Source organism: Pleurodeles waltl, chromosome 2_1, assembly GCF_031143425.1.
Source record: "Pleurodeles waltl isolate 20211129_DDA chromosome 2_1, aPleWal1.hap1.20221129, whole genome shotgun sequence".
In the NCBI taxonomy this organism is placed as follows: Eukaryota; Metazoa; Chordata; class Amphibia; order Caudata; family Salamandridae; genus Pleurodeles; species Pleurodeles waltl.
The window spans coordinates 66,737,703-66,761,804 of record NC_090438.1 but is presented as its reverse complement, the minus strand read 5'-3'; the positions used below and the strand labels follow the sequence as shown (position 1 = coordinate 66,761,804).

Genomic DNA, 24,102 nt, shown 5'->3' with positions numbered 1-24,102 from the left:
GCAGAAACTTTCTAAACATAGCATGTTGTTTGCTGGAGCTGCAGAAATCCTGGTCCATTCCTTGAAAGATGCCCCCTCCCCCCATCTGGAAGATGAATGGCCTGTTTACTACCTGGGAATGGGTGCCAAGTTCATCCCATCATTGCTGCCTTGGAGTTTGGTGTGGTCCACACAGGTCTTCTAAGAAGGCCTCCACTGTTCCAAGAAGACACAGAATGTATCTATCCTTGCGTTTTATTGATGGAGCACAGACTTTGCTATAAACTAACATATAGCTGTAGACAAGAGGGCCTAGTATAAAACGAGGGGGGTAGGAGAGGAAACTAGACAGGTGATTGTGAGGGGATTGCTTTAGTTTGGAGATAAGGCATGAATGACAGGACGGTTTCCTCTGGGGGATCAGGGAATACAAGGAAGTTCCACTGCAACAACATGCCCACAGATGTCTGCCCAGGAGTCCTTGTTTTGGCTGAGTAAAATAGGGTATTTTTGGTTTCAGGTTACTTACAGAGAGTCAGTAGAGACTAACCATGGCCCCACCTCGGGAAGATATTTTAATTTCATTGAGAAAGTTTATCCAGATCCAACCATTCCTCTAAGGGTAGTGTAGTGTTTTACATACAAACAGAATTAGATACCATTTTGTGCAGGACACAAGTGCATGGCAGATGTTTACAACAGCATACAAAAGTCAACAGTGTTGTAACTGACAGCAGTCATGCAATCATCAGAATCACACCATATGGGCAGCAGAAGACTACCTATGCTTCTGATGACCTATTCAACCATATATAATTTGCAGAAGGGAAAAGTTACGTGTTGCGCTTTTCTGGGTGCAGCGAGGTAGACGGAGAAAAGGAGGATCTTATCTTGCATCAATACGGTACACTGCTACAACATCCCAGAACACAAAACAGGTCCCATCAAAAGGGTGGTGAACACATATTGTCCTGGTGCTAGCAATTAGGACAGACACCTCCTATTCCAAGGCGCTCTGTGTCACCTTTCTTTCTATTCACCATTGGCTGCAGCATCTCTACATCAGCAGTATATTCAGCTGGAGAACCAAGGCCCTTTCCTACTTGAGACTGCCCAAGAAAAAATACTTTGGTGTTTAAGTGGCACTTGTAGACAAGAACAAGCCAAGGTCGGTCCCTTAGGTAAGAGCTGCTTCTTCTATCGAAACTAGAAATGAATCCACCATCCCAGGTGGCGGCGTGGAAGGTCAGAAGAAACTGATGGAAAAGTTCAACTTGAAATAAATCAGCGCTCCCAACATTGGTGACTAGGAGGGATGACCGATCCAAATTACTACTTTATCCAGATATTGCATTCTTCACTAGGCACTTTATTCACATACTGGTCAAACTCTCATTTTTGGAAGGTGAAGCAAAGCATTTTTGTCTTTTAACTAGGACTATGAAGGAATGTTATGTTATAGTGAAAGCTTGTAATAATAAAAAATTGAACAATTAAATATTTCTAGATATTAGCTGGCATGTAAATATACTCACACTATTTGCCTTTATCTTTTACTAGTGTTTGTTCCGAGTTGGAGAACATAGGGACTTTTTGCAGGATGGGAGCATGCCCTTCGGCTTTTACATGCCAGCGGGTATGCGAGCCAGAGATTATGATGATAAAAGTCCACGGAAAGGCTGTGCACGCCAACAAAACAGATACAGGAAGGCAAACAAAAGAACTAATGTAGAGTAAGCCCAGAGGTGCTTGGAACAAAATTAGGCTGTTTTTTTGGGAATCGGTTGGGCACAGCAACAACCCGCTTACAGTTAATGGCAAGGTTCCTGTGCCAAGAAAATGTGCAACGCTCCTGCTGCAGTCCAGTAATTGACAGTAACTAAGTAACAGACCAGGAGTGGTATCCAAGTATCCAAATGGCACGTTCCATGACTTTGCAGCCAAGCTTATAAACTTTTCAATAAAAATGTACAACACAAGCCCATCTTGGGTAGCACTGCTCAAATGAATAGAAAAGGCATTTGGTACTTTCCAGGAAAGGAAATCTTAACAAGAATGTGTGTCATAAGAACAGGAAATACACAAACCTTTCGTGAACCCATGGGAGGTGTGTATAACCACTTCCAAATGCTTCTAACTATTCTTTGAACAGATGCTTTGAATCTTGAGCCAATAAGAGTGAAAGACAGACAGAGCGGGAACTGGGAGATCTTCTGCCACTCTCAAGGCTGGTTTGTGGTTGGAAATGAATACGCAAGGTAAAGCTCATTGTAAGGCTGAACACAAGCGTCTTGTCGCCTAAATCAAAAGAGTAATGGAAGTAAAATCAACGCCCTTGATCATCTCACAGGTCTGATATCACAAAACCTTTAACCTGATTACAGACCACTATATTTTTTAACAAGCTTTATAAAAAGATGGCAATGAGCAGCCAGAGATGCAACCACCACCTACTAAAGTCATACTTAAAAAAGGACACTGGAGTATTGTAACAACAAAGGAATAGTACTTGCTGCTCAAAGCTACCATCAACTTGAAGTTTTTACATTTAAGGCACAGCCTCATGGGGCACATGTTTCTACTTTTTGAGCCAAATATATCAAAGGGTTCTACCCATTCTGTTATGATGGGAAAGTGTGTTTGCACATATGACCCTTTGAGCTTCAACACAAGCCTGACAGTAGCTTTCTCGAGTTTCTGAAGAAGGTCAAGCCAAAGTAACCAGAACTGCGGCAATCGACAAAACTGAATAAAAGTGTTGGGCACAGAAACGTTGCGAGGGAAGGATACTAAAGGGAACATTATTCTTAGTTGCTTCAGGTGGAACATACAGGATTTGGTTACAGAAGGTAACGGGGGTTCCATGAACAGTTTAGTGTCAAGGATAAAATCCCGAATGTGCATAGAGGTTACTGGATCGGGGCAGGGGATAGAATAGTGGGCCAGGGAGAGTGGTCCTATCTGTTGACCTTGTTTAAGATCAAAAGAATCTCTGTTTTACTGTGTTAGTAGTAAGAAATTTTCCTGCATCCTTTTTTGGATGATTTCTAGGGCTAATTATGGGTCAGGGGTAAATTCAAGGAGATTGTCCCTCAATCGCCAGACGGGCTGAGCACTGTCTGCATAAAAAAATTATATTATCTCGATATGTTTAAGTTGGCAAGCTAAAAGAGATAGATATAGATTAGAAGGTAGTGAAGATAATATGTTTTCTGGTTTCCTCCCTAAAAGAGAGGCTTACCCTTTGAATGGAAATTGGCAAGTTGGATGGATCGGGATCTATTTGCAAAGGAAGATAAAGTCCCAGCTAGAAGGGTACTATCAATTGCTCGGGATGAGAGAGGGTAGAGTAACATGAAGTGGTCAATGGTGTTGAAAGCTGCAGAGAATCTGGACTCCTGAGTCACCTTCGTCCACCACAGTCATGTAGTCTTCAGTTTTCATCACTGACTGAGGTCTGCGTGGAGGGGTATGGGTTTCTGAGTCCGATAAAACTATTGACTCTGCTTTCTATCTCAGTGGTATGGCCAAGAACTGCTCAAGGAATGCCGCTGGGGTTGGAGTCAGCAATGCCGGTTCAAGGAAGGGGCCGGCCTTGAAGCGAGGGGGCAGGATCTGCCTATGGTAACCTCATTTAACACCACCGTGCATCCTTGGGGCCAAAGGCGCTCCAGAGGGTGCTGGCAGAGCAGAAAAAATTGTGTTGGAGGCCTGTTTTGGCTCTTCAAGCTGTTATGGCACAGCTGAAGGTTTGGGGAATCTGAGGCGTATCAGGATCAGTGGTGGGATCGGTTCCAGCGTGGAGGGTCAACTTTGCAGCCTTGAGGTGCTCGAGGTATCACTCAAATCTGAGTGGTGTAAGTGGCAGGAGAATGGAGACCCATGCTAGGATTCAGTTTTTTAGATGTTTTTGACTTACCTGAACTCTGTGACCTTGACAATGATCAGTCATGGGAAGGGCATCTGGCTCAAGAGAGCACCAGGGGCTTTGACCTTGACAGGTATTATCTCTTCTACTTTGACTTGCGAGTTTTTCTTTGTGATCGCGTACAGGCGTATTTGTGGTTCATTTTGGCACAGCATTTGCACAAGGTTGACTCATGTTTGGAGCCGAGGCACCAGAAACATATTGTGAGCGTCAGTCACCGATAATTGATAATGGTTTAAAGCCTGTTGCTTTAGGGGGAGACGAATGTGTTTTAGATGGAAACAAGAGTGTCCGAATGACAGGACTCTGAAGCTCTGAATGCATGTCACAAGGTGCGAAAAGAAAGGAACTGATGGCAGCTAACGGAGATGGCGCATATATGATGGCGCTGATGTCACATCCAAGATATGACAGAGCTGAGGCACAGCTACATGATGCCACCTACTGACGCACAATGGAGTTGATACTATACGATAATATTTCCAAATCCAGTCTGGCACCTGGAAAATTCCCAAGATGACAAATTTATGGTTCGAAATCTCTATCAGAAAGTAGCTTCTACAGCTTAGTGTGATGTTTTGTAAAAAAAAAAAAAAAAACGGTAAACTTTGCACTTGTATAGCGCACTACTCACCCGTTTGGGTCTCAAGGCGCTGTACGCATACCGCTGTGGAACCCCTCCTGGCTTTTCCTTGTGGGGCGCCCACTCCTGGACAGCCCCAGGGTGAAGCCAGTCATCCAAGCGCTGTGAGGGCCATTGTGGAGATTAAGCAAGCTACTGCCCAGAGTTACAGAGCGGGACCCATTAATTAGATTAGGCACCGAGGCGAGAATTATCTGGTCCAAGGGAATTGAGCCCAAGACCCGCCAAGGTGAGGAATCGAACCCTGGTCCCGGGCCAGATCTCTGCATCAGGGTCTGCCGCTCTAACCATTGTGCCACACTTCTCCCAGAACACCCAGCACAATTTAAAGCGTGTGGTTCTTTAAAAAAGGATTCAGGGATGAAACTGGCCTCAATCTAAGTCAAGGATGTGTCACCTTCAATACATACCGGCTCTTTACCATCCATGGCCTCCATCCATAGCCTTCTGTTGACCTCAGACAGCGCCTGAAGCGTGAGTGCTCCATGCCTGGTGTTTTGGGGAGAAAGTAAAAATAAATTATCACGAAGATCATGGACTGCACAGAGGAACAACAAAACTTGCATGATGCCAAGGATGGATCATTTTAACCAGAAGAACTGCAAAGAGGCGTTGACCATTACTGACCTTGTGTTAAACGAATAAACATCTTAAGTTCATGGGTTATAAGTTACCTCCTTAATAGAAATGCCATGCTAGGTTAATATATATGTTTGAGAAATGCAATTAATGTATTGCGCTCAAGGGACAGTAATGTTACCAGGTGAAAACTATAAGGCAGAGTATAATCGACCAATAAGGTTACCTATGCCACTTTTGCGCCCCCAAACAAACTGGTCCTTACCAGAAATTTATAACATTGGACACCAAAAATGACATCATGGATGGTGGCATGGACCACTTTGCTTTTCCCTCAACATTAGATTATATCACTGAAGAAATCACATGTTACATCACCAGTACCATTAATCATCTTCAAAGTAACAGTAGAAGATTTTTGAACAAGGGGAGCAGTGTATAAGATATAGTACCATTCCTTCTATACATTCAGGTATGTTATGGAGGTGTCCTATATGTATCTACCTTTGACAAGAATCCTGCATACGGTCTCAGTCAATGGCACATTTCATGCATGTGAAGTTAGGGTCAGTAGGTGCGGCCACAGGCTGCTTCGGATGGCTTCTGGTGGACAGTGGGTGGACTGTTAGGAATCCTTTGTGCAGAGCAGAGGAGGGTCTTGATCATAAGGGCTGCTTTTACATCAAACTTTTTATAACATCACCAATTCACTTTCTTATCCTATGTGTTTGTGATATATTATAAATCCTTTAAATACATTTAAGAAAAGGAGGGTGGGTATTAGGGAGTTCACTGAGGGCCAGTGAGGTTGTAAAAGTAAAATAAGAAAGGCGAGTGCACCCCAATCATCAAATAAAGCAACTGGGCAATTGCGGTGTGTGGCAATGTGCAGATGTATCGGTAGAGATGTAGCCATAATTAGTTAACTGGATGTACAGGGAGGCAAGGGATTTCCTTAATTCCAAAGGAATGTTTAAAAGGTAAGCTCAAAAATGATTCACATGGAAGCAGAGCTACTAAACTATGAAAGATATGTGTTAGGTCCACCAAGAGGCTATTTACAAGGAAACATAAATAATTACTCAGCTCTTAAGATAGGTTAGGTCCTGTGGTCCTCTCAGAAGTGTCACTGAAGAAACATATAAAGTTATGTTATTCCTAACAAAGAATGTGTGTGATTTATCCAGTAGTGATATACAGAGAATGCAGAGTTACTGGGTTCCCAAGGAAGGATTTTTGGTCCCACTCAGAATCATGTGTCCAATATATTCAATTCACAGGGTGAATTCATGTGCAACTCAGATACAGCAAACATGGCTGGTAGACTTTACTTACAGGTTTTATAATCTGGGATCATTAATAAGGTGTCCGTGTCCCAGATTCAACACTGAACAACATTCTGGACTAGAGTAAGATTAGATATTAAATAGCCATATTTTTAAGGATGTATGGGACAAAAAAGATTGGTGGTGGCCCAAAGGAAGTAGTAGAGAGTCCCAGGCCTGGACTGATTGTTTAAATAGGAGCCGCCGGCATGGCAAATTTTTCTAATTTTTGAAACCGTGAGAAAAGGTGAAACAAGTGACATAACCTAATCTAATAATCACGAGGCAATGAAATGCTTATTAAATTTATACTCCTGCAGTGTGCTTTATTGGTATTTGGTAACAATAATAACAACAACAATTATTTTGTTACAAAATTATAATAATCATTATTTGTACTAATATAAGTATGTAATTCTATCACCATTATTACTAGTTGTATTATCTTCATCATCATAGGTGCATTTTCTCCCACAGCGAGACCTTAGACCCTCAATGTACAAGCTGAATGTACGCGAAGCACAGACAGAACAGTGAGCTATTAATACAGTAACCTGGGGCTTTTGGGGCATTTTCTTTAGCAATATTTATTCTCTTACACCCCTGGGTTGAGAGCATTGAAAAGATTTCACTTATAGAACATTACATTTGCCTACAATCATAACTGTTGAATTTGTCAAAACAAATCCATTAAAAACTACCTTTCATTGACTTCAATATCAAAGCAGAACCGCTTGTCGATGGAGTCCGTTTTCCTCCTAATGCACGACTTCAGCGTGAAATCGGATGTTGTCTGAGAAGACGAACAGAAAGATCACATTTTTAGAAAGAAGTGGTTTTCCTCAATCTGTGTTGAGGAAGACAAGATCTTTACTCATGACATTAAATGCAGGCTACAAATTCTAGTGATCAGTATAGTACAAAAATACAGATGAATAATACATAATGCAGTCTGAGTTGAAGTTGGAGGTGTCTGAGTCAGCTAAATATAAGGTTCTCGCTTAAAATTTCAACTATGAATTAAGCATTATTTGTACCAATTCAAAGGTATCCAGATTTTTTAGGAGACCCCCTTGCAAATTTGTTTAAGTAAGGTGGCAAACGTATGATAAAAATCAAGGGCAGAAGAGGAGATCAACCTTTCTGGTGCAGTGAATCAATAGGTCAACCAATAGGGAAGCCGTGCGTAACCCTCTACAATTGTTGTTCCTCCCAATGCCTTGTGAATAATGAACTTCAGAACCTAAGTTTCCTTTTTTTCACCTCACAACCGACTGCTCCCACAGCTCACGAGGGAAGCAAGTTTGATTAGCTTTCTCAGCTAAATACCATAATTAATTTAATTCCAATTAATAAAGATCATAATAGTCGTGCACATGCTGGTAAATTCCCTGCCTGAGTATAGAGATTTTCTGTGTGCATGTCAGCCCTAGGGGAATCTAGGATACAAACTCAGGTTTAGTGGCTCCAAATTCTGAAATGTTTTGTTTTCTTTGCCTGGCGCACCAATGACTAAACACCCCTGTGACATTAGGGAGAAGGGGCTTGATTGAGGCATGGCTATTCTATGAGCATTATTTTGGATATGAAACACTTAAACAGGGACACAGTCATAACAGTAAGAAACTTGTTAAAAGTTATTTTTGTTTCACTCATGTATCCTTCATTTTCCCACAGGAGGAGCTTTGTGTCATGAAAGGTCCTAGCAGAAGATCTTTAAGTCAGTTAACATATATGTAAGCACACGGGCGCTTCATGAAACAGTAACATTAAATGAACCCAAGCAGTCCTAGGATATTCTGACTGGCTTTTTACTAAGTACCACGCTGTGACAAAGGAATCGAGAAAGCTGCGTTTCATCGGTGTGGCCCAACAAAGCCAAAACATGTCTGTTTGCCTACGTTACCATAAGAGGGGGCGCCTCAGAGCAGTTCAGGCTAGACCTCTCACTGTCTATTTTGGGACAAGGATGATTTACATGTGGGTGGTTCCTGTTTGTAGTGGCACAGTAAACAGAATGATAATGGACTGGAAAGTGGCACAGTTTAATTATCATGGCTGACATTCATTCAAGTATTTTACCACTTTTTTAGTTCTCTCTTTCATTAATTAGATGGGGCTAGCTTTTAGGTCTGGAGTTAGCCAAGACCTTTTTTTTTTGTCTTTTTTTTTTAAATCATACATACTTACAAGGGCTTTATTTAAGCTCTCTTCATCCATTGGTCTGCTGTTGTGTCATTCACATTTTGCTTCTGCTCACAACAGCATACAGCGTGGGGCTCAGTGTGAACCCACTTCAGCCACTGCCTTACCCGACTATGAGTGATGCGATTCTGCTCTTTGACAATGTGCACATAAGCACAATAATAGGCAAAGACTGATAATCATTATATATGCATATCCGTTTCAGATCTTTCCCGCCAAGGACGAGTATGAGACCATACTCGACAAGCACAAATCTGCACGATCGAAGGCCATGAACAGCGGTGGATGTATTAGCATACGGTAATTATATATTACTTTACATTTAAAACAAACAAAGAAATTCACTAAGAAAACCAAAGGTTACAGGGACATTATAGTTAGGTTTACTTTTTACCCATAAAAATTTATAAGTTATAGTTGTAGTTATAGTTATACTTATCTGGAGTAACTATAACTCATGCCGTTAACTTACTTTACACCACGGGTTATCATTTGTTAACATAAGTATAACTATAACTGCTGAATTTCTATGTTTTGTATGGGTAAAACACCAATCTAACTATAACTTACTTGTAACCACTGGTTGTTCTTAGTGAACATATATATATATATATATATATATATATATATACTGTTAGAGAGCGACTGCTTGCATAGAATTGTGTGCCTTCATATAAAATCATTCACAAACAAAAACAAAATAGGCATTGGCAGAGCCAAAAGCTCAGTGGCTAATGCCAGACCTATTGACTTCGCCAATGCTTGTTCATTACAATGTTATCATTGTTAACAGAATTGCCCTTTCCAGTCCTTTCTATATCTGCGTTCTGGCTTCAGGGATTTTCCACATGTCTCCACCAAGCACAACTAGTTACAGGTCGAAGATACTCACTTGCTTGGCGCCCGGCTTCTGCTCCAGTGGAATCATTTTCAGGACGCGAGATTCCTTCTCGTATTTGCAGTAGTGTTTCACCCAGGACATCCCCAGGGCCCCTGGAGAGAGAGAGAGAGGGCAGCCCACAGTGAGACTCCGCTGCCAGATGTTCTTCATGCACTCTTCCAGAGGGGGGCGCATATACCGTGGATGGATGGAAGCTCCTCTGAACGCTTGGCTGCTGCACTCAGAGCAGCTCCTACATCCTGGGGTTCAGAATATATCTTCTTTTTCATTTCTAAAGCAAACTCTGCATTTACAACTGTTTGTTGGGTATTAAGTGATTTTGCAATGCAGCATCTCTGAAGAGCTTGGATGTCATTCATCATTTCAACACTCCATCATTTTAAGAATCTGAGCTTATGAAAGGACCAACATTACTTGGACACCTTGAATCTGAATCTCAAAATAGGAAGACATACAAATTGTAGACAGAGGCAGTTTCTTCACAGGGGCTTTGACCCCCTACTGCTGCAAGCCACTATGGTCCCAGGCTATTTTTGACAAATTAAATTACCCCGTATGGCCATACCTCCATTCACTGTATTTCCTTATGGGCGGGGCTACGGAGCTCGACATGGGTGGGACCAGCCGCTGAGGCCTAAACTGAGCTGTGCATGAGACTGGCCAGTATTTTTGCTGTGGCCAATCCAATATGCGCAGTTCAAGCTTCCAAACTGAAGGCTGCCATGGAGCTGCGTCAGCAAAGACACAGCCCCACTGGTCTTCAATGGAGCGTTGTGTTTGCATGCCCCAGCCAATCCTAGCACTGCTCTTATGCTGCTTAGTATCATATGCAGCATAAGAGCAGTGCCTGGATTGGCTGGGGGAGCTCAGGCTTATTTTTCCCGACTAGGTTACATCTTTAGAAGCAGGCAGCGTGAGGTGGCAGGATTAACCTCGGGACTCGGAGGGCTTGGATCGTCAAGTTGATTCCCTTTATAATACTCACAGTTATGGCCCATCACTTTAAAAGTCAGCAGCCACCTCTGATTGTAGACTAACACTTGTATGGTCTGTTTACACTGCCTTTCTCATTATTCACAGGAGTATGCCTCGGATAGCCATACAAGGCTTAGATTTCCAGACACATACCTACTCCTCTGTAGATACGCCTGGAGCTGACTGCCCTCAGTACAGTTCCACTTTTTAGGGTAGAGCGCAAACCGCTCTGTCCCGGGTATAATATCACTATGGGCTTTTAAGCACGCCCATCAGTTTGGTTGGTTCGTGGGCTTGCCTTTTACAATTCGCTTCATTGCATTAGAGAAAGGGATGCATACGTCATACCTTTTCGGGTGTTTAGCCCTTCTCAAGCGCACCGGCCAACTACTGAAAACATGCAAGACTCCATGTTTTCCATATGGTTTCTGGACTACTTTTATATTTATTTCACAGGCAGCACGATCACGCTGGATAGTAGTCATGCGCTTTGCATGACATCGACCCTATTACATGGATAATTGAACTTTTGCCAATACGTTTCACTGTGAGCGAACTTCTGTTTCCTTTTGTGTGTTTGCGTTTCTCTTATGAAGTCCGGTTAGGAGTTTAAAACGCAAAGCTCTAACTCGAGCAAACGCGCGTCCCCTTGTATTGCAAATGCTTGTTACTTTTTTCTTTTTGTATCTCTCACAGTACAGAACATTTTACATATGAAGAAAAGCCTTCCCGTGCAGCTACTAAAGTAGGGCTTCTTCGCAGCCACTGTGCTCACTTACACAATGGACTGGTGTGCACTACATCATGATGAGTTTGTCTACATACTCTTCATTTTGCATGCTAAAATGATTTCTGACTTGAATTAATCAGAACCCTGTAACAATGCAAACGGATTAATTAATGAGTGAGTTTACATTAATTTAAGTAAACACATACCCAATATGTTTTGCAGTTGCGTCAATAGAGAAAAATCACACATCTATTGAAAATCCTATGGAAACAGAATGTCCTGATAGGGAAAAATATTGTGAAACTCTGAGCAGGCATTACTGCTCGGGAATTGGTGATTGCCAGAGTCCTGGTGCCAGGCACGACGATGTCCAGCCTCTCAAAACTAGCTGCAGCACTCTACGACTGGTCGTTGCACCTCTTCTGGGGATCTGAGGGAAGCTTCCCTCTAGCACACGGAGCACAGGATCCAAGGCTGGATTCCCTCTGACACACAGAGTAGAGTATCTGAGGCTAGCTTCCCTCTGACACAGAGTAGAGTATCTGAGGCTAGATTCCCTCTGACACAGAGTAGAGTATCTGAGGCTAGCTTCCCTACGATGCACAGAGCACAGGATCTGAGGCTAGCTTCCCTACGATGCACAGAGCACAGGATCTGAGGCTAGCTTCCCTACGATGCACAGAGCAGAGGCTCTGAGGCTAGCTTCCCTCTGACACAGAGTAGAGTATCTGAGGCTAGCTTCCCTACGATGCACAGAGCACAGGATCTGAGGCTAGCTTCCCTACGATGCACAGAGCAGAGGCTCTGAGGCTAGCTTCCCTACGATGCACAGAGCAGAGGCTCTGAGGCTAGCTTCCCTCTGGCACAGAGTAGAGGATCTGAGGCAGGCTTCCATCTGACACACAGAGTAGGGGATCAGCAGCTAGCTTCCCTCTGGCACAGAGAAGAGAATTCAAGGCTAGCTTCCCTCTGAAACATAGCAGGTGATCCAAGGCTAGCTTTCCTATGACACGCAGAGTACAGGATCCGAGGCTAGCTCGAACACAAAGAGTAAGGGATCTGCAGCTAGCTTCCCTCTGACACAGAGTAGAGGATCCGAGGCTTGATTCCCCTCTGGTACACAGTACAGGGGATCCGAGGCTAGCTTCCCTCTGACACTCTCTGGGACACAGAGTAGAGGATCCAAGGCTAGCTTCCCTCTGACACTCTCTGGGACACAGAGTAGAGGATCCGAGGCTAGCTTCCCTCTGACACTCTCTGGGACACAGAGTAGGGGATCCGAGGCTAGCTTCCCTCTGACACTCTCTGGGACACAGAGTAGGGGATCCGAGACTAGCTTCCCTCTGACACTCTCTGGCACACAGAGTAGGGGATTAGAGGCTAGCTTCCGCTCTGACACTCTCTGACACACAGACTAGGGGATCCCAGGCTAGCTTCCCTCTGACACTCTCTGACATACAGAGTAGGGGATTAGAGGTTAGCTTCCGCTCTGACACTCTCTGACACACAGAGTAAGGGATCCCAGGCTAGCTTCTCCTCTGGTACACAGTACAGGGGATCCGAGGCTAGCTTCCCTCTGCCACTCTCCGGCACAGAGATAGGGGATCAGAGGCTAGCTTCTCCTCTGACACTCTCTGACACACAGAGTAGGGGATTAGAGGTTAGCTTCCGCTCTGACACTCTCTGACACACAGAGTAGGGGATCCCAGGCTAGCTTCTCCTCTGGTACACAGTACAGGGGATCCGAGGCTAGCTTCCCTCTGCCACTCTCCAGCACAGAGATAGGGGATCAGAGGCTAGCTTCTCCTCTGACACTCTCTGACACACAGAGTAGAGGATCCGAGGCTAGCTTTCCCTCTGCCACTCTCTGGCACAGAGAGTAGGGGATCAGAGGCTAGCTTCTCCTCTGACACTCTCTGACACACAGAGTAGGGTATCCGAGGCTAGCTTCCCTCTGACACTCTCTGGGACACAGAGTAGGGGATCAGAGGCTAGCTTCTCCTCTGACACTCTCTGACACACAGAGTAGGGGATCCGAGGCTAGCTTCTCCTCTGACACTCTCTGACATACAGAGTAGGGGATTAGAGGCTAGCTTCCGCTCTGACACTCTCTGACACACAGAGTAGGGGATCAGAGGCTAGCTTCTCCTCTGACACTCTCTGACACACAGAGTAGGGGATCCGAGGCTAGCTTCTCCTCTGACACTCTCTGACATACAGAGTAGGGGATTAGAGGCTAGCTTCCGCTCTGACACTCTCTGACACACAGAGTAGGGGATCAGAGGCTAGCTTCTCCTCTGACACTCTCTGACACACAGAGTAGGGGATCCGAGGCTAGCTTCCCTCTGACACTCTCTGACACACAGAGTAGGGGATCCCAGGCTAGCTTCCCCTCTGGTACACAGTACAGGGAATCCGAGGCTAGCTTCCCTCTCACACTCTCTGGGACACGGAGTAGGGGATTAGAGGCTAGCTTCCGCTCTGACACTCTCTGACACACAGAGTAGGGGATCCGAGGCTAGCTTCTCCTCTGACACTCTCTGACATACAGAGTAGGGGATTAGAGGCTAGCTTCCGCTCTGACACTCTCTGACACACAGAGTAGGGGATCCGAGGCTAGCTTCCCTCTGACACTCTCTGACACACAGAGTAGGGGATCCGAGGCTAGCTTCCCTCTGACACTCTCTGACACACAGAGTAGGGGATCCGAGGCTAGCTTCCCTCTGACACTCTCTGACACACAGAGTAGGGGATCCGAGGCTAGCTTCCCTCTGACACTCTCTGACACACAGAGTAGGGGATCCGAGGCTAGCTTCCCCTCTGGTACACAGTACAGGGGATCCGAGGCTAGCTTCCCTCTGAATATCTGCACATACACGGGAACCCTCACCTTGCAAAGCATTCCTGCCCACAGCAGTTTCAGTCTGAGCCATTAAACTCACAGTGTGGGGAGTAAGTGGTCTGAGATAATCATCTCAGCATCAGAGCGGCAGATTTCATATGTGGGCACCTGGACTCATCTTCATCACCAGGCTTTGAGTCAGATCAAGAGAGAGAAAGGCAGAAAAGAGAGAAAACAGGGACAAAGAGAGAAAGGCGGTAGAAAAAAGAACGAGAGATGGTTGAGATACGAGAAGTGGGCAGCGGGGACGAACGAGGGATGACGTGGAATCAAGAGTAAGGAGCCTTGTTATGTGGCAACCTGGCAATACCAGCAGCAAACTGCTCCAAAAAACTCAGGGCTTCAGCACTCATGTGTTAACAAATTAAGCACTAACTGGCTGAAGCCAATCATACGGGCAGCTTACAGCACAAGGCATGCCTGCGGTCGAGCTGTAGTGAACGAAGAACTTCTGTTTGTACGTCTGAGGCCAACAGGAGGGCGAGCAATACAGTACATTTCTTCCAATAGGAAGGCCCAGTTCAGCTCACTATGGGAATTAGGACACTGCGGTTAAGACAAAGGTCAAAGAAGACAGAAAAGATGGCAGACCGCCTCTTTCACCAAGTGCCCCTCACACTACACCTATCCCACTCTCAGTGGCTGCCAGAACAGCAGACTGAGTTTAGGTCATTCCCTCATCTAGGTGACCTCAGGAGCCAAAGAGAGAGTATGTCAAAGAGTTAGAAATTGATGAAGAATGTGACACGAATATGGGTACTGTTGGCAGACATATGTCACTGCAAGCCACATGTCTGGATGTGAGCTCTCACAATGGGATTAGTTCTACTCGATGATGCTAAGACTCTGATCCCACAGTGCAGCCCTATGAGGTGCACCTAGCAGACACCCTCACTGGAGAAGAAGCATGAGTCCAGCATCCTTCATTAGGGGCCCACTCTAACAAAACAGATGTTATCCTTTACTCAACTGAATGGTACTCATTTTATTGACCTCTGGAGAATAAATGGCTGAGTGAGTCCTCAGTGATTCAAATATTTGACCCAGGGAACAAACAGAAAATCCTGCAGCGGCTGTATTAGTGCACTGAGCCACCAGACCCACCGAGAGGCGCTGCCTGCCTATGAGGTAAACGCAAACAGGCGCATTACATTTCTCCTGCGAGTACAGGTATCCCTCGATGGTGGTCTGCCCGGGCAGCTTGCAGGTCTGGGGGGCTTCCTTCATCCTCTTCTTCAGGTCCTCCATCTCGTCTCGCGTGCTGTTGAAGTGGTTCCTCGTCTGCAAGAAAAGAGCAGGTTGAGTGGGTACCACCAAGGATGTAAAATGAGAACAGCATTTCAGCACAGTGGGATGGAGGCCTAAATTTCATCATGGTAAGGGGGAGAGTTAACAGCATTTCACCCACTGTCAATGGCTCCCACAGGCTACCTTATGTTCAAAGCCAACAACTACCTATGTTTACCAGACAAGACAATAACAAGGATAATAAAAGCCACATAATAACAGTGGCAATAATTATACAATAATACAACATTAAAACTGCAATACTATTGCCACTGTTACAGTTCTTGGTAGCAGTATTACTGTTAACCACAACAGTATTAATCTGCCTGCAAAGCACACATCTTCAAATTGCTGATAACGGGGTATTGCATCACTCGAGTACATGGACCTCATTATATCAACAGGTTAATGGTGAAAGGCTGAGTCAATCTGGCAGTATACATGCTGATGGCTTTTATATGGACTCTGGCAGTAAGAAGCTAAGGTGACTTTGGGGGTTTCAGCTATCTCATAACTTTGATCCAATCGAGGCAGCAAGGGTTACGAACGCCAGCAGAAATCATTTACATTGTTGAAATCCTGTGGAAACGTACATTTTGGACGCTCAGCTGAAGCTGCTGTTTATATGGCAGGAAGTCCTGGGTGAGTTCAAAGGTCAGGTTGTTGGAAGTGAAGAGGCAGTGGAGAAAGGCCAAAACCTGAAAGAATCAGAGAAGGAATGTTACAGCAGCCAAGCACCAGCATTGACTCACCATGTGGGTAAAACAGAAGCTGACAAGCAATATTAATAATAGGAAATATGCCACAGCTAAAAAACGGGCTAACCTCACGGGTTCAATCAAGCTTTGGCAAAACCAAGAAGTCTGCTCTAATATGCAAACTCAGGTATGCACAAACGCTGGTTGTGGGTTAGCACACTAAGGCAGGACTGTTAGCTTTGCCAAGTACAATGAAGTCACTCCCTGTGAGACAAAAACGAGCGGGTTATTAATAAAAGTGCATATGTATATATTTTTTTTAAGTTGCAAAAAATGGTTAGAGCTTTAAACTCCTTGAAGCTAGGCAAGGCACTCTTAAAAGTAGGGTCTGCAGTAATACTTAGCAGTTGTAAATAAATGCTCTTTCAATTAAATACATTAGTGATTCGAAAGGCATCTAGGCACCGTATTAAACGACATCATTTAGCCATCAAAGTGTTCCCCAATTTTCAACATTTCACAAAATGCAAAAGTAAGGTATTTCATTGAAAGCAGTTTCCATGTATGGCATGGGAGGAAATGTTGCATAATCTATGCAACACACCAAGGCACTCCCAACCTGTTAATATTTAACATACTCAGCACATAGGAACATGGTACATCTATCATCCGCTGCTAAAGGCCATAACGATTATTAGAGGCCCTGAACTTGAGCTATAATCAGGGTGAGGGCCTCGGATGCTGGTTAAATACCAAGGCAGAAGGGCTACAATGCTATCAGATTGTTCCACCCACACCACCTGAGGGTCAATACTGATTGGTATAAGCCCTCTGCACATTACAATACTTGTCTTTCTACTTCTCACTTTTCAGGTCTTGTGTGCGTGAGCAAGCGCTAGCAATTGCACTCTGGCTTGTGAGACTCTTGGTATTAGTAATGGGCTTGGAACCCGCCCATTGCTTACCATTCATTGGCATCACCATCACTCTTCTTTGCTGCCTCCTAACTGGGCAGGGCTTGCAATGCTTCACTTTCTTTTCTTTCCGTAGTGCATGGACCAAGAACAAGATTACTTATGCTTGATTAGTGTCCCTCCATTGGCCATCTGCACCTCCCGCTGTGATTCAGGTACTATTTCTTCTTAAAAGGCGATATGATGCAGTCAACGCTGGCTGAGTCATAGCGCTTTTTTTGACTCTTCTTCCTACCCAGTCCCTGTTTCTTCTCCCCTCCCATCCACCCTCTGTCCCTGTTTCTTCTCCCCTCCCATCCTCCCACTGTCCCTGTTTCTTCTCCCCTCCCATCTGCCCTCTGTCCCTGTTTCTTCTCCCCTCCCATCCACCCTCTGTCCCTGTTTCTTCTCCCCTCCCATCCACCCTCTGTCCCTGTTTCTTCTCCCCTCCCATCCACCCTCTGTCCCTGTTTCTTCTCTCCTCCCATCCACCCTCTGTCCCTGTTTCTTCTCCCCTCCCATCCTCCCACTGTCCCTGTTTCTTCTCCCCTCCCATCTGCCCTCTGTCCCTGTTTCTTCTCCCCTCCCATCCTCCCACTGTCCCTGTTTCTTCTCCCCTCCCATCTGCCCTCTGTCCCTGTTTCTTCTCCCCTCCCATCCACCCTCTGTCCCTGTTTCTTCTCCCCTCCCATCTGCCCTCTGTCCCTGTTTCTTCTCCCCTCCCATCTGCCCTCTGTCCCTGTTTCTTCTCCCCTCCCATCCTCCCACTGTCCCTGTTTCTTCTCCCCTCCCATCTGCCCTCTGTCCCTGTTTCTTCTCCCCTCCCATCTGCCCTCTGTCCCTGTTTCTTCTCCCCTCCCATCTGCCCTCTGTCCCTGTTTCTTCTCCCCTCCCATCCACCCTCTGTCCCTGTTTCTTCTCCCCTCCCATCCACCCTCTGTCCCTGTTTCTTCTCCCCTCCCATCCGCCCTCTGTCCCTGTTTCTTCTCTCCTCCCATCCACCCTCTGTCCCTGTTTCTTCTCCCCTACCATCCACCCTCTGTCCCTGTTTCTTCTCCCCTCCCATCCACCCTCGGTCCCTGTTTCTTCTCCCCTCCCATCCACCCTCTGTCCCTGTTTCTTCTCCCCTCCCATCCACCCTCTGTCCCTGTTTCTTCTCTCCTCCCATCCTCCCACTGTCCCTGTTTCTTCTCCCCTCCCATCCACCCTCTGTCCCTGTTTCTTCTCTCCTCCCATATACCCGCAGTCCATGTTTCTTCTCCCCTCCCATCCACCCTCTGTCCCTGTTTCTTCTCCCCTCCCATCCACCCTCTGTCCCTGTTTCTTCTCTCCTCCCATCCACCCTCTGTCCCTGTTTCTTCTCCCCTCCCATCCACCCTCTGTCCCTGTTTCTTCTCCCCTCCCATCCACCCTCTGTCCCTGTTTCTTCTCTCCTCCCATCCTCCCACTGTCCCTGTTTCTTCTCCCCTCCCATCCACCCTCTGTCCCTGTTTCTTCTCCCCTCCCATCCACCCTCTGTCCCTGTTTCTTCTCCCCTCCCATCCACCCTCTGTCCCTGTTTCTTCTCTCCTCCCATATACCCGCAGTCCATGTTTCTTCTCCCACTCGACCCTACCGTCAGCGGGTGAAGTGTTCTGATAAAATTATAGCCCCTTTGCCTTTAGCTATTCCAGTTGTTAAACATCGTCTGTCTTGTTATACAGCTATTGCTTGGGTTTGGAACCTCTTGCAACCATTATAAACCTCAGCAGCAGGTTAGAGGGCGTAATTGTGTGCTCCAGTTCTGAGTAAACATGACTGCCAAAGAACAGTTTTGTTATGTATGGCTCGCACAGAGAGCCTCTATGCTTTATTTAAATTTCTGAAAGTCATAATTCCTTGCTATGACATCACAACAGTTGGTTATCAACTCTTGTGATGTCATAAAACCTTTCCCGGCCAGATGACAGGTCCTCTGAGAGCCTGTCAGTGCAGCTCTGCTTGTCTGCTTTGACTGAAAGTAGAAAGCACCTCTGCAGGAGGGGAGAGGAAGTCAGGGGAGGTAGCAGCTTTGGTTACATACTGCAGGTAGGATATTTATTGTTCACATTTGCATCAGGGAGACGAGGGCATGCTATGGATAGCTCTTCCATTATCCTTTGCCCTTGTGCAGTAGTTGAAGGCAGGAGAAGATGATTTTGGGGGCCATGCATAACATAAAATTAAAGATGGGTAAAAAGTGAATTACTGGTATGTTTTTTACTTCGGGGTTATGAGTGACATCACAGACAACTCGAGCTTCGCTCTTGTGGTCTTCTTGACGTCACTCAGAACCCCTTGGTGAAAAACATTCCCTTAATTCACTGTTACCCAGCCATAATTCTACATATTAACAATATTTATTCTCTGATTTGTGTGCAGTCATGCTTAACATATTAAGTTGGCCTTAGTTAGGAATGCAAATAATGCAACATTTGCTGTAATGTTGCTACATAGGACGCAGGAGAATCTTTTTGTTTTAAAACTTCATTTTTTACTTTGCAGAATGCCATTAAAGAAGGAACTAATGGAGTCTTTTATTACACGACTTGTCTTCTTGTCAAAAAGTAAGTGCTGGCAAGTGAAGAGGAGCCTGCAGAGTGAGTCCTGCCTTTGTAAAGAAAAAGCACTTTAGCCTAAATAAAGAAAGTAAATAATGTTTTTCTTGTTGCTGTAGAGACAAGATTAATTACAGGCAACTGAAATAGAATGTCCCCTTTCTGCACATATCACGAATGGCACAATTAACTCAATCATTGTCCTCTCACAATATGCTTTAAGTATCAGCTAAGGATGGGGTGTCCATTAAAATTTGCCTCCATTTCAAAGCCTTGCTCCTGGATAGGTAAGCGGAAGGTAACATGGCGGCCCCCTTTGTGGACCCCTTCTCTATGTGCAGAATGGTACCAGCCCAAAATGTCGTGCTCTCCAACGTCAGGCAAGAACTGACGCCTCTTTTAGGTTTACAAACAGGGTACAAGCGAACAACAACACTATAAAATCAGAACCAAGGGCCTACTTTAATCATGTTCACGAAAATGATGCAAATACTCTACATTATGTGTAAAGTGTGTGTTTGAACAAAACTGTTTTTATGAATCTTACTTTAGCACATAAAAGTACTGTCGTCCTAAATTACACCTGAAAGTACTATAGAGTATGTAAATACCTGCATCATACTTCAAATAAGCATGTGGTTATAATGCAGAATGTGTTGATTTATAGGGGAGAGTCTTCTTTTCAAGATGGCTTCCGCATTCGACGAATAGTCCCTGGCACATGTTTTAAATAATGAATTTCAATCTCTGCAATGAAAACACTCAAGAGGAAGTGGAGTAATACGCTCAACACCCAATAGCATGATGTAACACAGATTTACTGCCTGGGGTGGTCCAAGATGTGACTAACACAGTCTCAAAGCGATATAGGTTGAAACAAAAAAATCATAAGATAACAAATGACACAGTAGGCAGCCAAGGGACCAGGCATTAACTCATTCACATTATAAAACAGGAGCTGAAATGGAATGTCATGAATAGAAGACATAACTAAACAGACAGGAAGCTAGAACATTAGTTCAACCGGGTTTTAAACCAGAGACAGGATGGATTAGGCCAGCTTGGGCGTCCCAGGGTCCATGTGCCATATACAGGTGGGTATTAATAAACATTTGCACAGTACATTGTGCGGTCCCATCCTGTTGGGTGTATAGCGAGATAAGTCAGGAAGGTGCAGTCTTGATGAAAGTCCCTCCAAGAAGATACAGGACAATACGAGGAAAGCAAGAGGAAGATTGCCACCCAGGTAAGTACCAGCTCCCACTGCCTCGCCACAATCTGCCATTGAAACCCACACACACCAGCCTTTTGCACACCAGAAGGCCTCCACATTCCACATACACCACACCCACACAAAGGTCTATTCCTAGCCCTACCACAGAATGAAACAAGCATTTGCAATGCAATTGGTTTCGCACATTTCAAACAAGTTAACTGTCATTCTTTGACAACAGCGCCCAGGAGCAAAAACAAAAAAAAAGCTTTAATGAAGTTAGCAGAGCAGCCTGAGAAGATTTATGGCTCCGTAAAGGAGATAAGCAATGCGCTGTGTGTGATGTCCTGAGTGCTGACAGGGAGGGGCCCTGGAGAAATAGAGAGACTCTCTGCGATGCGATGCAAGGGCATATGGTGTTTTTATTTAGTAAAATAAGCTTATTTCAGAAGCCCTTTATTTAGTACAATAAGCTAGGACAGCACTGGAATAAAGCCAAAACAAATGTCCGGGACATGGAGGAGGTGGGAGGAATGGAACGCAATAAAACGCAGACAGCTACCAGCCTAAAAGGGAGCACCAAAGAAATGGTGACAGTAGTCCCTCACAGCAACAGATAAAGAAACCAAAGTGGAACGATACAGTACTAGGTCACTGCTCTGAAACAGAAAAAGGAGGGAGGAAAAGGCAGAACTGACCACTAGCGAGCAAGAATTTTTAAAGGACAGGGCAACCGACAAATGAAATTGCTTTAACCCACAATATAAGTATACTTAAGTATACTGCAGGGCGAGCGCTAACACTCGACCTAAAAGACAGCCTGTGAATACCACCTCCAGCCCTTTGTATGGCTTTTCTGCCACTCTCATCCAGGATGTCAACTTCATCTAATATCAGAAGGACTCCCAGTTAATGCAATTTCTGACCATCTCCTGGCCGACAGACGATTCGTCAACTTTCAACACAAGTAAAAACTCTACTGAGTATCTGGTTTTCCTAAAACTATGTTCTCTTTTACCAATCACGCCCACCTTCAAGTGGTTGGAACTTGGACTCATCAATATGTTTTGTGGATTAGATTGACAGCCCTAACTAAGAGTGTGCTTACTTCAGGGAGCAAAGACATGAGATCCCCTTTGTGATTCTCTGCCGTCATTCTGTGCAGATACCAACAGCTACAGTGGGACATGACACGCCTTCCTCGCATATATAATCAGTCTTTAAGGAGGGTCCACCACATGCTTTGGGTTGGCAACGTTTCTTATAACTTTCTTATAACACTTTCAATGTGTTTGGGGCTCTTCACCCAATGCTACATCGCCAAAGAGAACCAGTCATGCGTATTTGTACGATAACCAGCAAACTGAGTTCAAACTGCTAAAAACGCTGCTTGCGGGGTGCTGAAGGAATGACTATATCTTCTTACAAAGCATTAAGTATGGGGTGCTAAAAATCTGTCTCGTGTGACAAACCCTTAGGTACGGAGTGCTGAAGATGTGACTGTCTTTGTTTACAGAGCATTAACTATAGAATGCTGATGATGTGACTGTCTCGCTTTACAAAGCATTAATCGCTGGGTGCGGAAGATGTGACTGTCTCTCTTTGCAAAGCATTAACTATAGAATGCTGAAGATGTGACTGAAGCTGTGACTGACTCGCTTTACAAAGCATTAAGTATGAGATGGCGAAGATGTGACTGTCTCACTTTACAAAGCATTAACCACAGAGTGCTGAAGATGTGACTGTCTCTCTTCACAAAGCATTAAGTACTGAGTGCTGAAGATGTGACTGTCTCGCTTTACAAAGCATTAAGCATTGGGTGCTGAAGATGTGACTGTCTCTCTTCACAAAGCATTAAGTACAGAGTGCTGAAGATGTGACTGTCTCGCTTTACAAGCATTAAGTACAGAGTGCTGAAGATGTGACTGACTCGCTTTACAAAGCATTAATCATTGAGTACTGAAGATGTGACTGTCTCACTTTACAAAGCATTAATCATTGAGTACTGAAGAGGTGACTGTCTCACTTTACAAAGCATTAACCACAGAGTGCTGAAGATGTGACTGTCTCGCTTTACAAAGCATTAAGTACAGAGTGCTGAAGATGTGACTGTCTTGCTTAGAAGCATTAAGTACAGAGTGCTGAAGATGTGACTGTCTCGCTTAGAAGCATTAAGTATAGAGTGCTGACGATGTGACTGTCTCGCTTTACAAAGCATTAAGCACAGAGTGCTGAAGATGTGACTGAAGATGTGACTGTCTCGCTTCACGAAGCATTAAGTACAGTGTGCTGAAGATGTGACTGAAGATGTGACTGTCTCGCTTAGAAGCATTAAGTACAGAGTGCTGAAGATGTGACTGTCTCTCTTCACAAAGCATTAAGTATAGAGTGCTGAAGATGTGACTGTCTCGCTTCACAAAGCATTAAGTACAGAGTGCTGACGATGTGACTGTCTCGCTTTACAAAGCATTAAGTACAGAGTGCTGAAGATGTGACTGTCTTGCTTAGAAGCATTAAGTACAGAGTGCTGAAGATGTTACTGTCTCGCTTAGAAGCATTAAGTATAGAGTGCTGACGATGTGACTGTCTCGCTTTACAAAGCATTAAGCACAGAGTGCTGAAGATGTGACTGTCTTGCTTAGAAGCATTAAGTACAGAGTGCTGAAGATGTGACTGTCTCGCTTTACAAAGTATTAAGCACAGAGTGCTGAAGATGTGACTGTCTCTCTTCACAAAGCATTAAGTATAGAGTGCTGAAGATGTGACTGTCTCGCTTCACAAAGCATTAAGAATAGAGTGCTGACGATGTGACTGTCTCGCTTCACAAAGCATTAAGTACAGAGTGCTGACGATGTGACTGTCTCGCTTTACAAAGCATTAAGCATTGGGTGCTGAAGATGTGACTGTCTCGCTTTACAAAGCATTAAGCATTGGGTGCTGAAGATGTGACTGTCTCGCTTCACAAAGCATTAAGTACAGAGTGCTGAAGATGTGACTGTCTCGCTTTACAAAGCATTAAGCATTGGGTGCTGAAGATGTGACTGTCTCGCTTCACAAAGCATTAACCACAGAGTGCTGAAGATGTGACTGTCTCGCTTTACAAAGCATTAAGTACAGAGTGCTGAAGATGTGACTGTCTCGCTTTACAAAGCATTAAGTACAGACTGCTGACGATGTGACTGTCTCGCTTCACAAAGCATTAAGTATA

At 44.7% G+C, this 24,102-nt stretch overlaps 1 protein-coding gene across 2 annotated transcripts in view; it reads right to left on the bottom strand.

The window, feature by feature from the left end:
• Positions 1 to 24,102, bottom strand: part of OPHN1 (oligophrenin 1) — a 449,584-nt gene that overhangs the window by 161,714 nt on the left and 263,768 nt on the right. For both annotated transcript variants that reach the window (XR_011199075.1, XM_069210164.1), the window contains exons 7-11: positions 16,048 to 16,152; positions 15,319 to 15,448; positions 9,552 to 9,652; positions 7,156 to 7,247; positions 4,961 to 5,039 (exon numbers count right to left, since the gene is read on the bottom strand). Coding sequence is in view for 1 of the 2 variants with exons in the window: in XM_069210164.1 (XP_069066265.1) it covers positions 4,961 to 5,039; positions 7,156 to 7,247; positions 9,552 to 9,652; positions 15,319 to 15,448; positions 16,048 to 16,152 (507 nt within the window). In the remaining variant the exon portion in view is untranslated. The remainder of the gene's footprint in view (positions 1 to 4,960; positions 5,040 to 7,155; positions 7,248 to 9,551; positions 9,653 to 15,318; positions 15,449 to 16,047; positions 16,153 to 24,102) is intronic.